This window comes from Eumetopias jubatus, unplaced genomic scaffold (assembly GCF_037043125.1).
Source record: "Eumetopias jubatus isolate StellerSeaLion01/CBP00866 unplaced genomic scaffold, mEumJub1_p1.0 scaffold_6, whole genome shotgun sequence".
In the NCBI taxonomy this organism is placed as follows: Eukaryota; Metazoa; Chordata; class Mammalia; order Carnivora; family Otariidae; genus Eumetopias; species Eumetopias jubatus.
Window position 1 is genome coordinate 146,242,451 of NW_028274812.1, and position 14,588 is coordinate 146,257,038.

At 46.9% G+C, this 14,588-nt stretch overlaps 1 protein-coding gene and 1 non-coding gene across 2 annotated transcripts; one reads left to right on the top strand and one right to left on the bottom strand.

The window, feature by feature from the left end:
- The first annotated feature begins 656 nt into the window (after positions 1-656).
- On the top strand, positions 657-738 carry TRNAS-GCU (transfer RNA serine (anticodon GCU)). The gene has a single exon. It is a non-coding gene; the product is annotated as a tRNA-Ser (tRNA).
- A 3,670-nt stretch (positions 739-4,408) lies between these two features.
- LOC148164185 (putative vomeronasal receptor-like protein 4) lies at positions 4,409-5,719 on the bottom strand. The gene has a single exon (XM_088023780.1). It carries the CDS (start codon positions 5,336-5,338, stop codon positions 4,409-4,411), a length of 930 nt encoding a protein of 309 aa, XP_087879906.1. The 5' UTR covers positions 5,339-5,719.
- Between the last annotated feature and the right edge of the window lie 8,869 nt (positions 5,720-14,588).

The following is a 14,588-nucleotide window of genomic DNA, read 5'->3' on the forward strand; positions in this document are numbered from 1 at the left end:
TCATGAAATTTTACATCGGAAACGACCAGGACACTGGACTCCCGGCTCCGCGGAGGCGGAGCAGCGGCAGGAGCGCCCCCGACGGAAGGGGCCCTCTCTGCGCAGTCGCACCCCGCAGCGTCCCGGCGCTAAGGGCTCGGAGCAGAGACGCGGCGCGGCCCCGCGCGGACCGGCCGTCTAACCGCCCAGACCGTCTCAGTTTCCACGAATCCCCAGCCGGGACTCGCCAGGGCCCCTGGGGTCGGCTCCGGGGGCACCGGCCGCGGCAGCCCCCGCCCGCGGCGGGCTCAGGTGGGCGCCCCCGGCGCGCGGGTGCCGACCGCCCCCAGGTTCCCACGCCGCCGGGCCACGCCCACCGCCTGCGCGCATGCGCCCCCGGGGGCCCGGCCGCCCGCGCCAGGGAGCCCCGACCCCCACCCCGGCCCGGGGCTGCGGTCGCCGCTCGACCCCTGTCCTGAGTCCTGGGAGAGCGGAGCCTGCCTTCTCCCCATCGCGAGGTTTCCAGTCCAGTGCTTGGTCCACTCGTGTGGGAGCCGGCCATCCCCATGCGCCCCGGACGTCCCCGAGCCGTCTCCTCCTTGGCCTCCCCCCCAGGGCAGCCGGGAGTTCCCGAGGGTAAGCTCTGGAATTAAGTACCCCAGAGGCCCGAGTGTGCAGACGAAGTGGCCGAGTGGTTAAGGCGATGGACTGCTAATCCATTGTGCTCTGCACGCGTGGGTTCAAGTCCCACCTTCGTCGGTTCTGTGCTTTTGGTGTGAGACATTCATGAATATTTTCAGAAGTCGGCTCCTGGCCTTTCCCGTTGCGGGTATGCGCCCTTCGGGTGTCTGTCGGGCCAGGGCTGGCTGGCTCAGTGGATAGGGCATGTGGCTCTTGGTCTGGGAGTCAGGGCTTCCAGACCCACTTTGGGGCAGAGATTACGTCAATCAATAAATTAAAAAGAAAGAAAATTCTGAGAGAAAGAGAGAAAGAAAGGGCATAGAAAGGGCATGTGGCTCTTGGTCTGGGAGTCAGGGCTTCCAGACCCACTTTGGGGTAGAGATTACGTCAATCAATAAACGAAAAAGAAAGAAAGAAAGAAAGATGTGCTCAGTGTGCTGAGTTTCACTGGAGAAGGTTACCTTCCTCTTTACTGACTACGTGACCTCTGCAGTTCACCCCTTCCTTCCTTAAGGGAGTGTTCCTGCTTTGGGGACATTAGTTTTTGAGAGCAGATTTTGCAGATTATTCCTCAGTATCACCCAACATCACCCAACCAAATCTATTCTCTTGATATTTAGCCTACTCCTTGAAGGGCTTTTGTTTTTAAGCAATTCATAATTAGGAGAATTACTTGGTCAAAGGCCTGAATCTGTGAATCTTTTTACCCATCCACCAGATTGACCAGTTTCCAAATTGTTGTTTCATTTTACAGTGTTACCACTAACACCCGAGTAAGCGAGATTGTCTGGGACAGTGGAAATTTCGTTTCACAATTCTTTTCGTATTTTGTAGTTATATAACAATAGAGTATAGGTTTGGGATTGATAGATGTTTGAGATCTACCCATTTAGGAACATGATTGGAAAATTTTCTCTCCTCCAATTTCAGGTAGTTCTTGCAATTACATCGCCTTCTGTCTAAAAGCTATTATTTTTAAGATAATTTAGTAAAAATATTTTTCCGAAACCTTCGTTAAAAAAAGGCGAAGACATTTTAGGATAGCAATTTAAAACCACATTGAAAATTGGAAATACTACCATAAGAATAGTCTTACTCATCGGAGAGCTTCAGTACTGCCCTCTAGGGGCTGGCCCAGCGCCCTCGGCCTGCTTTCTCCCATTCCTCTCTTTGGGAAACTATCCCATCTTCCGCAAACAAACTTGGCAGCACCTCTTCCACATAACCTAGTACAAAACCACCGAAAACCTCATAGGCCCGCCTGGGAATATATTTAGAGTCTGGGGCTATTTATAATGAAGAGAAAACGAAAGTGCATTAATGGGAAAGAAAATCTGAAAGTAGGAGTCTTTGCCCAAACACTTGGCTTCCCAGAAGCGAGCGGCCTGTGGAAGACCAATACAAGGAAAATACTTCCCTCTCAAACAAAGGTACTGCATTGTGTGGTGACCCTTTCAGGGAAGATAACGTACAGGTTGTCATTTTCTGGTGATGCAATAAGGCCGTGTGTTTTTACACCTGGAGATGGCAGTCCCCCCCTCCCCCCGACTGCCACATGCCTTTCCCAATTTCTCTCAGGGTTCGTCCTTCTGCCCTGAACCTCGTAGAAGTGATTCTTATCCTTGTCATTTCTCTCTACGTTCTTTAGTGCTTGTCCCAAGGAGGAACTGGAGAATACTCTCTGACATTACTTACCCATCCGGGATGACATAAACTTGAACTCATCCAGTTACTCTCATGTCTTCAGTAAATACTCCTTGAAGGCAGAGGATTGCCTGGCGATGACTGGGTGTACTGAGTGCTCCTGCTCTCGTCAGTCTCAGAGGCTGGTTTGGGGCTTACATCCGAAACCGATCCCTGAAAGTGTTAGGGGGGTTGGCGAGGGCCGGGGGCGGTGCTGGGGCACGTCGCAAGGGACCGTTTCCAAGGAAAGACCAAGTTGTCTTCCTTAAACTCGCGGGAGCGGGGAGGGAATGGATGGAGGCAGGATGCTCTGGAGCTCAAGAGGAGTGTGCGAGAGGAACACGTGCAACACAGACCCTTCCCCGGCCTGGGCCCAGCTCATTTCCCACCGCGACCTCGGTGTCCTCCCTCCGGACTCACAGGCTTGTCCTCGGAGGGCTGGTCAAGACTCTCAGCTTCCTCTGCTCTACACAGAGCTGGGAAGACGCCAAGCCTAAGAAATGCTCCGCTCTGGAGCCTTCAGGCACCCACAATACTATGAGGAAAATAAGCTTTTAAAAAAATTCCACTATAACATAATAACGTCAGTAGCTTATTAAAGTTTTTGAAGTGTGGACATGGTATAACGAAGCCAAAAAGAAGTAGGTAATTACCGGTGTTTAGTACAGGAATAAAATACCCACAAGCATACATAAGCAAACCTGAACTATGGTAAAGAGGTTCTTAAAAATGGAGGGAAAGCCTATTTATATCAATTCTAAGATTTTTTTACTAAAAACATATGTAATAAATAAAAAAAATCAGATATATTTCAAGATGACTTCATCAGACATACTATTGCCTGAACCATACACTGTACACACATCCCTATAATTAATTCTGATTTCAGAAATTAAGAACTAAATTCTTCATTTAAATTAATGTAAAGCCAGATTATTTTGTGCTCTCTGATAATAGACAGTTTGCATTGTAGGGGTACCAGAGCACTCAGAAATGATGGCTAGAAAAAAACCCCACAAATTGTTTTTAAACTTAGCTTATTTATTTATGTAAAAAGATACATTCACTGGCGCACCTGGGTGGCTCAGCTGGTTAAGCGGCTGCCTACCGCTCAGGTCATGGTCCCAGGGTCCTGGGATTGAGCCCCTCATCGGGCTCCCTGCTCAGTGGAGAGCCTGCTTCTCCCTCTCCCCCTGCTTGCACAATCTCTCTCTTGCTATCTCTCTTTCTCTCAAATAAAAATCTAAAAAATAAAAAAGATACATTCACATGTTTAGCAAATCAGAAAATATAGAAAGACATAAAATGAACTTCTGCCTACTATGCCTCCATTTACCTGGTTTTTCTCAAAACAGGAAAATATTTTTACAGTTTATTTTTTATTCTACCAGAGATTCTTCATGTACATAACATCAAATTAAATATATTTTATTCCATTTGATACCATTACTCTGGAATTGCTTTTCTTTCATCGATTAAAATCTCCCATGGATGTCACACCCTATATACATATTCAAACTTGCTCATTTTTTCAAAAATTTTATAAAATCCCTTTGTAAGGATGGATATTTATGGATGGAGGGATGTTTTCAAATAACTAGAAAAATAATCTCTTTGGCTGGATATTTGTTTCTTAAAAAATAACTCTGCAACGTATAATATTTTCCTACTGTAATTCTCACATGAACAATTACATTTATAGGATCAGGTCCTAGAAGTGGAATTACTGGGTCAAAAGGTAAATGCTCTCGTACTTTTGATAAACGTGGCCAAACTGTTTCCTCACTTCTTACTCCTGGAGTCTTGGTAGTGAAGGAGCCATCTTCCCAACATGAGAATTTAAGCTACTTCTGGAGGGTGGCAGGATGCAAAACAAAATGACTGAGTCCCTGTTCCTGGTCTCCTGTGTCAGCTCAGGGCCCAAGGTGCCCAGTTCCTTTTATGAGAACAAGTTTCATTCCATCTTTAACATATCTGTTACATGTTCATGTTACCTGTAACTGTTTTATTTTTAAACACAGCATAGTAAAACTAATGGTTGTTTCAAGCTTCCTTACTGAAATGATCAATGACAGAACAGACATTTTTTTAGTTTTACTGAGTGTGCCAAACATTCAACCACATGTCTATCTCTGTGAATCAGCACGAATGGGCTGAGAATTGCATAACCAAGAATTAGAAACTCTCGAACAATTAATATGAAAGAATTATTCTCTAAGGAGGAATTTAAGCTTAACAAAATAATACAATCTGTCCAATAAGAGAAAAGAAAACAAAGCATCAGCAGGAGAACACTGTGAGCGGCTCTTATCTCAGGGGGGTTGTGGTAGAGAACCTTGGATTTCTGCAGGTAGCCGGCATGCTTGTGGTGCTTATGGAGAACGCATACCATGGAGACACTGGCCCAGCCCATGAGACCCAGAAACAGGAAATTTCGCAGGGCCATGAGAATGAGAAAAACCCACCTCATTGTCTGGCTTGCTGGTAGAAAAACACAGTGGCCTTCACTTTCACCAATTTGTGACCCGTTTAGGCTGTTGATGTTTTTCATGTAATAGAGTAAGTTCATGCTGAGCAAGGAATTGAGTATCCAAAAGAAGAGGAAAAAGGGAAGGATATGCCATGTGGATGCTGGCTTGAAGCTGGCGCACACGGAGGCTCTGGGGCTGATGGTGGTGGCCTGGACCACAGTGAGGAAGCTGCTGGTGCAGATCGAGAGGCCCCGGGCCAGCCTCTCGAGGTACGCAAACATTTTACAGCCTGTATCGTCCGGGAAGTGTCTCAAACCGGACGTTTCTATTGTTTTTAGTGTTACCTTGGAAAAAAGTATTATGATATTTGTAAAAGCCAAGTGGATGAGAATTAGATGTATAGATTTCTTTTTAGTGTCCCCAAAGAAAATGCACATGTAATTCACAAAAATAAAGACGTTCCCCACCATGCCAGGTCCACTGAGAAAGAGAAACGTTGGTCCCTTGATATTGTCTGAAACCATTTCTTACCTCTTGGGCAGAAAAATTTGAATCCAGCAAGCACCTTCTGAAGAAAGCAACAGTAATGATGATATGTATCTGCAAAGAATAATATCAAAGGGCTTTTCTAGTGTATAAAGGACAGTCAGGATATAAGTAATGGAGCAGATTTTTGTACAAAGAACTCTCTATTCCTTTCCCTGGGAGCACTCTTTGCAGATCATTCAATGTGGCTTCAAATGAAATCTTGGGAATAAGAATACAAAAACCTAAATTTGCAATCTAGATTTTGGTTTCTGGCTCCATGCCAGCAAAGACAACCTATGTGCTCAATATTTTATATATTCCAGATATTTTCAATCTCAGCATGGGCTGACTTGAACCAAAAGTCCCCCAACCAATGTCACCCTGTGTTTTCTACTTCATCATATGATATTATCATCAGCCAACTGCAGAAAATCTGGGTCTTCTTCTTAACCGCTCCACTCCCTACACCCCACAACAGGGACTTAATAACTCCTCTCGCTTCCACATCTTTCATCGTTCACCAGTTTAGCCTGTCTCATCCATCATTGTGCTCCTTCTTATGTTCAGCATCCATCACATACCTCAGTTTGATTAGTATAACAATTTCCTGGTTTGTCTCCTGATTATTTCAATTTTTATATCTCTGATGTATACACCTTAATAGCTCCAGACTTGTCTTTTAAAGCCCAGAATGATTCTGTGAGTTCATTGCTTATAAGTTTTCAATGGGTTTTCCTAGTTCTCAACATCAAATCAAACTGCATAGCCTTTTGAGATAAGACCCCAACTTTTAAAGCCTAATCGGCCAACGACCTCCAGAAACAGTTTGTGGGCTGCAAAACTCAGATCTGACCCTGGGCAGGGTGGGGGGGACCTTGGAATGCTGCCTGCAAGGGTCATTATAGGAGGTCTGAGCCCCACTGAGGAATCTGAGGAGACGCTATGGGAAGCCTGGATAGCTTCAGGATGTGTTACTATTTCCCAGGGAGGGGGGGTGGGGTGTTAGGAAAAGACAATTAAGAAGGAACTGGGTGCTGTCAGGAATTGAGGGCAGTTTATGAATTAGGGATCCCTAATACTAATGAAGTGAAGCAACATGGGGAGGGACATCTTTGGTAAGAAAAGGAAAATCACTCAAACAAACGGTTGTAATGGCTTTTCAGCATTGCTGAATAACCCCAGAGAAACAATGTTTTCAGGTAATTTAGCAGTCAGCTTTACATCTGTTTTCCCAACCTGGTTAACAGCAGAACTGATTCGATTGTTACCAGTCCAAACCCACTGTCAACCCTTCAGGCCTGCATAAAAACTTACTCTTTCATCATTAACCTAACCAATCTCATTTTTCACCTAGAAATTCATTTAAAACTGCTGACAATTTCCCCCAAACAAAATAAACCAGAATGTTTAACTTCCAGGATTTTGCATAGATTCTATATACGTGGGAAGCCTTTCCACAAGCCTTCACCCCAATCCCCATATCCTACCAAAGTTGTAAAAATTTAATGACTGATATTCAATACTTTTCTGTATAAAATGTTTCCCATTTTTCCAGCCTTCTTTCCATCTTCCCCAAATTTCACAGTTCTGAGTCCGAATTGGGACCACCTTCTGTATCACCTAATAAACCACGTCTCTTTCTTTCTGACTGAATAATAGGAACAATGGCAGAGGGGGGAGGGATGGTACTCTCCCAGATTATGGTTTGGAAATGGTCAGGTAAACAACTGTAAAAGACATGCTTCACACTCCGTAGCTGGGTGAAGCCCATTCTGGATCTGACACCTACCAGCTGAGCCAAGTCAGTGCGTCGCTCTCAGCCTGTTTTCTCCACTAAAAAATGAGATGAGTGCTTCCTGCTATGGAAGACTGGGGTAAAGTGACCGTGGACAGCCTCAGGGTATTCAAACCTGGCAGTTCAAAAGTAGGAATTTGCCAACAGCCCCTGTCACTTTAATCCTAATGGCTGCTAATAGGTGCCCCATCCAGCGGGCACGTGGTGGGGGAAGGTGACTTACACGGATGGTGTTCTTATTAACACTAGGATCCGGAGGCTGAAGGACGCAGGCAGGAGAAAACCTTGCAATTACACCCATGCACTTGGGGGATCTGTCACGCACTGGGGAAGACAGAGCTGGCTCACATGCAAACACAGGAATGCAGCCAATGAGGGCTACGAGGTTCATCACCGCGGGTGATGCTTGCACAGGCCTGGTGCAGGGGCCACGGAGGCTGAAGGAACAGCTGCTCCCGGGACCTGGAACAGCTCTGGCCCGTCTCGATTTCCGGATAAAGAAAGTGGGCCCCCTCGGTGGGAGCCCACCCCAGAGCTCTCCCGTGGGACCACACCCTGAACTCGGCACCGGGCCCACACGTGTCCGGAGGCACATTTGCTGGAACTGGTCCCCATCATCTTTCTGGCCCCGGGGACATACCTTTGCAGGGTCAGGAGGCCAGGTGCTCAGGCTCACAGACCCTCCCAGGAACGGCCTTCCTTAGTCAAAGACAGAAGCCCCGTCCCCGCGTCTGAGGGAAAGGTTCTCTGGCACAGGGGGGGAGACAAGCATCCATCAGGTCTGCTCCCGGGCTACCTGCTGTGCAGCCAGGCTCTTTGCTGCTCCTTCTGGCAGGTGAACCCTCCCCTCCCCAAGCCATATCTGTACCCTCTGGATTTGAGGAGCTGTTGACTAACACAACCTGGAACCAAGACTTCACTTTTCAAAGTCGTCAGGCTGTCAGGGAGGAGAGAACCCTCGGCGGAATCTCAGTCCCTGAAGTAGAGCTTTCCCTGTCCCTCCACAATTACAGCAAGTGTTGGGTTCAGAAATGGTCTCCGTCTTAATTAGGCTTAATTATTTTAATAGGAGGGATGTGCGGTGGGAAAATGAACAACTAGTGAGGCTTCTGGATCCAGCCTTTCCCATCTTTCGGGCCCCCCTTCACCTTCCCTAAGTTCCAAGGCTGTGAATCAGAATGGGGACCAGCTCCCAGACACATCAAAGTCGCTTTCCTTTTTTTCTCGAGGTTTTCTTTTTGCACGAGGAAGCGACAAAGGATGGCTGGAGAGTCTGTCTCCTGAGCACGTCACCAGCGCGGGTGTGGGGAGGACAGGACTCCCCACGCTCCTCCTGTGCCCGCGGGGTTTTGGTGGGGGGCTGATTCTCCTCCTGCCCTCCGCGTTCCAAGCTGCGGCCTCTGTAATAAAAGACAGGCCGACAAGAGAAGAGCAAGCAGGCATTTATTATCACGTGTACCTCACGTACACATGGAGATACCCAGAGAAAAATGACTAACGCCTTGAGGTGGCTTGGGACTTGGGCTAAACACCATCTTAGTAGAGAAAGGGTATTGGGGGGGGGTCTAGGCCGTTTAGGAGGAGGTAAATGATTTTTAAGAAAGGTGAATGGGCCCTTAGAAGCACAGTTGGGAGGTATGATACGTGTGACAAAGTTTGTTGGGTATGGTGTCCACTCCTCATCTACTCTCCTGTGATGCGAACCAATCTTCCCTGATTAATGAAACTCCCAGGGAGGTGATTTATGACAACTGAGTTCCTTTGGGAGAATGTGTCTTTAAGCAGATTACGGGAGTTTTGAGGACGCCTCTCCTTGCTTTCCTCGTTTCCAAGTGCTCAGAGCTCAACATAATCAATACACCAACGTGGCATCTACTGAGGTAGCATATTCTGCTGCCCTCAGCGGGTCAGAGATCTTTTCTGCAAGCGGTTCATCGTTTGTTTGTTTTTGTTTCTTAAAAGATGTTATCTATTTATTTGAGGGACAGAGACAGAGAGAGCACAAGTGGGGGGAAGGGAAGAGAGAGAGAGGCAGAGGGAGAAGCAGGCTCCCCGCTGAGCAAGGAGCCCGATGCGGGGCTCGATCCCAGGACCCTGGGATCATAACCTGAGCCGAGGGCAGTTGCTTAACCAACTGAGCAACATCCGGAGATGTATGTAATTTTTTAGAAAACCTTATTAAAGCTCTCACCAGTTTTGCAACCCAAGAGTATTTTTTTCCAGGACCCGTGAGCCACTTTTTGCAACATAATTCTGAAAGAAGATAGGGTCCCTGTTTCCCAGTTTCTGTGGGAGATTAGGAGCCCAAGTTCCAGGAGGACCTGATTCCAAACGGCAAAGCTATATCCTGTCATCTAGATCGAGAAACATCTTATGTCTTTGGATAAAGCCAACTCATTTACACAGTGTCACCCAAACCAGAAGAATTTAGGATGCACTATGTGGGACAAATGGTGCTGTCAAGACTTCTGACTTGAGGGCAAACTCTCATTATCTGGAGAACATGTATGCAATGCTTTGTGTCTGTTTGGTATATAAAGAATGAGCTCCCCCCGCCCCTCGTTCTTGCAATCTCTTTAGTGGATTGGCTGTGATGTGCATCACGTTAAGGTTGAATGCTTTTTCAATATTAAAAGTGGTTTTCCTTCTCCTTTACTTTTATAGAGAAGTCTAGTGGGTTGGCAAGAGATTTTGTTTCTAATTCTCTTTCTCCAACACCCATAGGTAATAAATGGCTGAATGGAGGATGAATCCAGAGACTCTGACCAAGAGCCTAAGCTCCTCACTACCGACCCTGGCTCCCTTCCCTGGTTTGATGTGTCCTTCTGGTCAGTCTCTCTTCCCCCTCAGCATGCCTCCCGTGTCCCCTAGACTCTGCCCACACCTTTCTCTTCTGCATCTAGATGTATGTGCCTGCACCTCTCCTTCTACTGGGAGTCACGCCATTGGTGGCGGTTCTGGGGTTTCACGTGGATTCCATGGATTCCTGGGGTTGGGGAGGGAAAGAATTTCCTCCTACCCTTCAAATTCTTCCAGAGGGTGTAAGAATGAAATCGACAGGAGACAGATTAGCAGGAGAAAAAAAAAACCCCACAGTTTTATTGCATGCACCTAGAGGTCCAGTAATGAAATTGAGACCCAAAGAAATGACCAGGCAGGTGGTTCTTGTACTTTTCAGACAAAGAGACAATAAACCTGGGAGGATTTGACATGACCAAAGAAAACTTAACTTTGGGAGCTTTGATCGATAAGGAATTCTAAACAGAATTTAGGCTGGGGTGGTAATGAGTAGAAAGTGATAAGGGGTGTTTATACAGCTTCTCAGCTCAGAATTTCCTGTCTCTGGTGGATAAGGATGTGTCTTTACCTCCTCGTACAGGGAAGGTACCTTTCTGGGAGACTGATTTCCCTGCTTTCAGGGGGATGGAGAAAGGTCGGAGTGTCCTGGTTACACGGGCTGTCTCTTAAGTAACTTTTATTTACAATCATTAGTATACCAAAGTTGCACACCGTGGGGCAACCTGCCCTGCCCCCCCCCCCCCCCCACTGGCTAAGTCCCAACTGATGGGAGACATTTGTTGAGTCACTTGGTCTCTCTCTGTTCCTATGCTTTCTCTTCTGTAAAATGACAATGAAAATAAGACCTATCTCAGAGAGTATTTGTGGACATTCAAGAAGAGATTCCAGAAAGACAGTCAAGAAATCGTTGCTATGTATGTTCAGTGTGAGAAAAAGAAGAATCTTTCCCAGCCTTGAGGAAAAACCAGGACAGAGAGGCTTATGCGAATGGACCACATGTGCATTTCTTGGCATGGACCCGTGTGAGTCAGAATCTCCAGCTCATCCCTAGGGCAGCTCTGGGTCATCACGATCTGGGTGGTGGAATTGGTAAAGGCACCTGAGAACTTTGGGCTTCCCTGACATTCACCAGTTCTGCAAGTAATTGACAAGTCGAATGTCTCCAAGGAACACCTCCTCTTCTTTGATGCTCTTTGTACTTTGAAGAGGAAATACTATTTAAAAAACTGAGGCGTTTGCTTACAATGTATCTGTTAAGCTTTGTTTAAAACATCAAATGAGGAAGTTTTTGTTCAAATTCCTGCCTCCTCTCTCCACCCTGCCCCCTGCCCTGTGCACACTGTGGGATTGCTGTAACCCCAAGGATAGCTTGTGGTCAGCACAGAACTCAAGAGTTGTATTCTCTCTCTACCGGCTCATCTACAATACATCTTAATTAGGTATCACTTGTTGGTGATGGATAAGCCTCGTCTTCGTTCCTTTTATCACTAGTTTTCCTTTCTCCCTAGGTCCAAATTCCATGTATTAAGGGAAGGAGCTATCAGTTCCCACATTAGAAGCCTTGGGTTTGCTTTATAAATATGGGCAGATGAACAGTTAGGTGAGGGAATGAATATTTCTGAAATTGGCAAAAATTATTCTAAAAGTCCAATCTGAAGCATCTGTAAGTTTTCTTTTTTTAATATGGAAAAGCAGTTTCCCTGAGGAGAACGCTGGGGCGCTGCTGAGTAATATCACCAATGACTTGTCCCAAATTTTGTGTAGCCGTGGTTCGATTTCTTGTCAAATCAAAAGGTTTAAACAAATGAACAGTGTTATAACACGGGGCAGTTCTGAGCCCTTATATTATAAATGGTTTTTAAAACTAAAAGGGTCTGTTTAAAACTGCCTTAAATTGGGAAATAGATCATAAATAACACTATTGAGAAGATCTTTCCCAGTACTATGGACATTCAGCGGCTTGTCTCTCATCGTTCAGAATTCTCTGACCCGGGGTGAGTCTCACCGGATTGGGAAATGTACACCTACTGAAAGCCACTCTTTGTCCTTACTTCCACTTTCGCTAATTCCTTTTTATGGGTCCCAGGGTGTCAGAGAAGAAACCACAGATGTTGATAATTTCTTTTCAATCCAAAGTCAAGAAAACCTTAGAGCCCGGTAGTATCTGAGAAAATGTACCGTTTTCAAGGAAATGCTATGTCTGTTTATATTCCTCTTTTTTTCTAAGATTTAATTTATTTATTTGACAGAGAGAGACACAGCGAGAGAGGGAACACAAGCAGGGCGAGTTGGAGAAGGAGAACCAGGCTTCCCGCTGAGCGGGGAGCCCGATGCGGGGCTCCATCCCAGGACCCTGGTGTTTATATTCCTCTTTAGCAAAGTGGCGGAAATACCATTTCCATCCTCTTAACAATCACATAGGAACAACCACCACAGTTTAATTTTGTTTACAATGCGCCAGGCGCTATTCCAAGCATGCTGCATTTATTGAACTCATCTGATTCTCTCTCTCTCTCTTTTTTTAAGGTCCAGTGTGGAGCCCAAAGCAGGACTTGAACTCACCACCCTGAGCTCAAGAGGGATGCTTAACCACCCGAGCCACCCAGGCACCCCTGAGCTCACCTGATTCTTACAACCATCCTACCAATGCCGCTACTTACTATTACTCTGTTTGTATACGAAGAAACTAAGCCTGGACCTACATCTCATAAGGTCTCCAAAAATAACGCCAGCTGGATCATAGATTTGAAAGTATGAGATTATGACTTATAATAAGAAATAAATATTTGGTCTTTCCCCCTTTTCCGGGCACAGGGCTCCAAGGACCATTGAAATTTCCTAAGTGATGAGAGGGATGAAGGTGTCTTACTATTCCCAATAAGTCTTTCTCAACCACACCTGAGCTCACGTTACTGAAGTGATTTCTGGAATGATCCCAAGGACGGGGGCTGGTTGCCAGGGGAACCACCAAGGGATCAAAGTGTCAGGCTCCTCCATCCCTACCCCCTGACATCTGGGGAGGGGAAAGGGGCAGAAGATTGAATTAAATCACTAGTGTCCAAGGATTTAACCAATCTTGGTAAAGTAATGAAGCCTCCATGAAAACCCGGCACGGGGTGGGGTGGGGTGGGAGAGCATCTGGGTTGGTGAACCTGTGGTAGTGTAGGGAGAGCGGCCCACTCCCTGAGGACAAGGAACTTACGTTCTCGTACGGAAGGTTTGCTGAGTCCCGTGAGCCACTTTAGCAGACGAGTCAGACCTGAGGAGGGGGTCGTGGTACCTCCAGTGGACAGCTGGCAGGTCAGAAGTCCAGGTGACCAGCTGGACTTGCAATCGGCTGGCATGTGAAGTTGGGCAGAAGAGGGGAGGGCAGTCCTGTGGGGCTGGGCCCTTCCCCTGGGGGATCTGACACGATCTCCATGGAGACTGTGTCAGAATTGCATCACACTGTAGGCCACTCAGCAGGTGTTGCAAGACCATCTGGAGTTCAGAAGTGTTGTGAATGTGAGTGTCCCGTGAGCATGAGCCAGCACAGGGACTGGAAGCAAGAGGGACTTCAGTCCGTCAAGACACTGCTCTGAGGCCAGGGTTCAAGGTTTCCACAGGCTTAGAGACAATCCGAGCTGGGAAAGAGAACGGTTGGGACATCATAGCCATTAGGCAGGAGTGGTTGTCTGAGCAAAATTAGACGTAACAATTTCAAGCCTGATCGCACAAGTATTTCTATTTTCCAGGAGCCCGAGAGAATGTCCACCATGAAGAAAGGCATCCTGTGATTGTCCCGTGTCCACGAAAATGGAATGCCCACAGAGAGTTCTGGTTCAAGATGGCGAGGAAGGAACCCACCACTCACACTTATGAATGGACCGATTCCTCCTGAAGAAGAGCTGAGGGCTGACTGAGCAGCTTCCGAAGGACCAGAGACAGAAGAATGGCCAAGAGAGACAGAGACATAGTAGCCAAGGGAACCCCTACGCCCAATTCTGAGAATGGCTCGGAGGCGGGACAGGACCCAGGGACCAGGAACAGATCGCTTTGTCTTTGGGCACAGGGAAAAAAAAAACAAACCAACCCTATGGTTTAAAAGAACATATAAAAGAGACCACACTAGAATCTTGCCAAGAGACAAAGGAGCTGCAGGAAAGCGCTCCAGGTCAAGGACCACAGAACTACAGGGTTTATAGTCCCACCCCACCTTGGAAGTCTGGACCTGAGCAGGGCCTGGACAGCAAAACGGGTGGGTGCGGTCGTCCCGGTGCGCTTGGGACCTCAGGGAGCCCAGGGTCCACAAGCCCAGATCAGCCCCAGCCTGCACGGGGACGTGGGGAAAAACGAAGCCAGGGCTTAAAAGGGCGCAGGAGCGGGAACAGCCTCTCCCACTCCACCTTATTAGCCCAGGCCAGAGCAGGGTCTGGGTGCCACAGGGGTGGGTCCAGTTGCCACAGGGAGCTTCTGACCCCCCTTTCCCAGGGCCCACACGCCCCCAGCAGCCACTCTATGGTGTTGGGCCTCAGAAAACAAGCCCTCGTTTGGGGGCTTTGGTTTTTGTTCTAATTTTGACAGTTTTATTTTATTTTTACTTTTAAAATGTGTCTTGTTTTGGTTTGTTTTGGTTTGTTTTTGTCTTTTTGGTTTTGTTCTTTCTTGGTCTA

Excerpts from the sequence above, each read along its gene's own strand:
- LOC148164185 (XM_088023780.1), bottom strand. The coding sequence starts at position 5,338 with ATGGTTTCAGACAATATCAAGGGACCAACGTTTCTCTTTCTCAGTGGA.